Below are 2,222 nucleotides of genomic sequence, written 5' to 3' on the forward strand. Positions count from 1 at the left end.
GCAAGCACGTGGAAAGAGAACCAACGAAAGGCAGGAACTGTACCTTGGGAACTGACATCATACTTTTCAGCAGAGAGTGACTTAATATCAATGGTGACTTTCTGTAACATCTCGATGACTTGCACTTGTTGTGTAAAGTCCTGCAACATGGCGGTGCCACAGCCCCTCAGATATGCTTCCAGGATCACAGCGAATCTCTGCTGGTAGTGCCTGGATTGAGCTATCTCACTTCTCAAGAACCAAAACAAGAAGTGGCCAATTCTTTTGTTCTGAAGTGGGAACAAGAAGGTTGAGTTATGATGACGGATGCTCTCCGTCTACCGGTGTATTACTGCTATTCTTTGAAATGTCATGCTATTATCAAAACGCAAGTACTTACTCTTAAACCATGCTTCAGCAGAAATCTGGCAAGGGCGCTGTCATGGTATGGTTCAAACTTCACAGCCTAAAGGAAGAACACACGAGCATTAGTAGGACTGCATTCTAAGTTGGTAAGTCAGGAAATAGGAAATGGAGAAAACAGGTGCTCAGCCATACCATAATCTTACCAGTTATTTAAATCCCATCTTTTTTCCTTTCTGAGGATAGTTAGGGTGAGAGTGAACCACTTGCTAAAGGAGCAGCTGGTGGCAGAAGTGGGATTAGCAACCAGAATTCCTGACTCAGTGTCATGGATGAGCTCTCAATAACGTCAAAGAACTGATTTTCCAAAAAGCCCAGACTCTAAAATGCAAAGCAGAATGGGAATTTCTCCTGTTCCATGGAGACAAAGGAGAAACCACTTTCTATTGCTGAAGAAAATTCTCTGAGATCTTTAACTTTTAAGTCTCTGTATGTCTCTTTGTGATCTCCTATAACTTTGCAATTGCACTATAACAATCTAAATATTTGTTAGGCCAGCTGCATTTAAAATTAAGAACAATTTCAAACTTAAGAGAAAAGCACAGAACATCAGACAAGTACCTCAGTACCTATCAAGAGTTATTTTCTTTTTCTTAAATTTTGTTGGTTATGTTTCTTCAGGGACCTCAGTAAACATTCTTTATTTTGAGCAAGTGATAGGAAGCTACTAAATACTAAAAAGAAATACCAAATGTACTGGCATAATCATATAAAGTCAAGGATTTGATTTGATTTCAGACAAAATCTCTGTATGTAACAGCATCGTGGGCGGTAGTGTGCCTCCCCATGTGGATCAACCTAGGCCTGATGTTCATGTGCAGGAAGAACTTTTGTGTCAGTTCATTGCCTTGCTAGTTCTTTAAAACTTGTGGTGAAAGTACAAAATAAACCCACTAACGCCACCATTTCTAGAGGTGGTATTCAGTGAGTGTGACTACACCATTCAAGTTGTGAGTCTGTGGGCTTCCTGGGTGGGATTTCCCATGCTTTCTCTGGCTTTCAGCTTGGAAATCATCAATCATGAATTATAAGGAGCCTTGGTAATGCAATGGTGAAGCATTCGGCTGAGAAGCCACAGGTTGGGACAGCTCAACCCTGCTGCTTCTGGTTGCCGAGGGTCAGCGTGGGATCTACAGCTCACAACAAAAGCCACGCTTCAATTGGAAAAGGTTTTCCCGGGCGTGGCCATGGTAGCTCATCCAAGTTTTGGGTTCTGAGAATGTGGCCAGTTAGCTACAGGGACGATTCACTTTCAGAAACGCTTTAAGTTTCTCATCCAAACGGGTGTTCCTCTGCCCTTCTTGGTATTTCACTTCTACAAAGTCTGTGGGCAGAGCTCAGCTAGAAGACCTTTTCAATCTGGATTGAGTCATTTACCCATAACTGAAAATAGGGTGATGAAAGACCACTGTTCTTCAAAGTGATGACCACAAGTTCAAATGTAATGTTATTCATTTGAAGAACACTGTCGAGAAGAACACGCCTTATTTATTCTAACTCTGCAACATTTATTTGTGACAACAAAGTATCATTCATGGTAGCCTGATCTCAACCAAATGGGCTTTATGTTCTTTTTTTTTGTGATGGAGAGGTAGAAAATGGAGGAAACTCGGACAGTTCTAAAATTCAGCAGTGTGATGCCAATACCTGAACTGACAGCATAGGGATAGACAATGGATATATTTAATAGATGAAATGTAATGTTTCAAGAATCTGGCTAATGGGAATATGAAACTTTAGAGTTAAAATAAAGAAGATCTTAAAAGCTTACCAGGGGAGTACAAAGGACAGACTCTGGGGCCAGAGCATGGTACCCCATC

General features: G+C 41.1%; 1 protein-coding gene across 1 annotated transcript in view; it reads right to left on the reverse strand.

The window, feature by feature from the left end:
* PIK3CG (phosphatidylinositol-4,5-bisphosphate 3-kinase catalytic subunit gamma) overlaps window positions 1-2,222 on the reverse strand; it is a 38,395-nt gene that overhangs the window by 29,410 nt on the left and 6,763 nt on the right. The window contains exons 3-4 of the mRNA XM_045288862.1: window positions 380-445; window positions 44-269 (exon numbers count right to left, since the gene is read on the reverse strand). Coding sequence (XP_045144797.1) covers window positions 44-269; window positions 380-445 — 292 coding nt within the window. The remainder of the gene's footprint in view (window positions 1-43; window positions 270-379; window positions 446-2,222) is intronic.

Source organism: Echinops telfairi, unplaced genomic scaffold (genome assembly GCF_000313985.2).
Source record: "Echinops telfairi isolate 266 unplaced genomic scaffold, ASM31398v2 ScPeMD7_23;HRSCAF=83, whole genome shotgun sequence".
Lineage (NCBI taxonomy): Eukaryota > Metazoa > Chordata > Mammalia > Afrosoricida > Tenrecidae > Echinops > Echinops telfairi.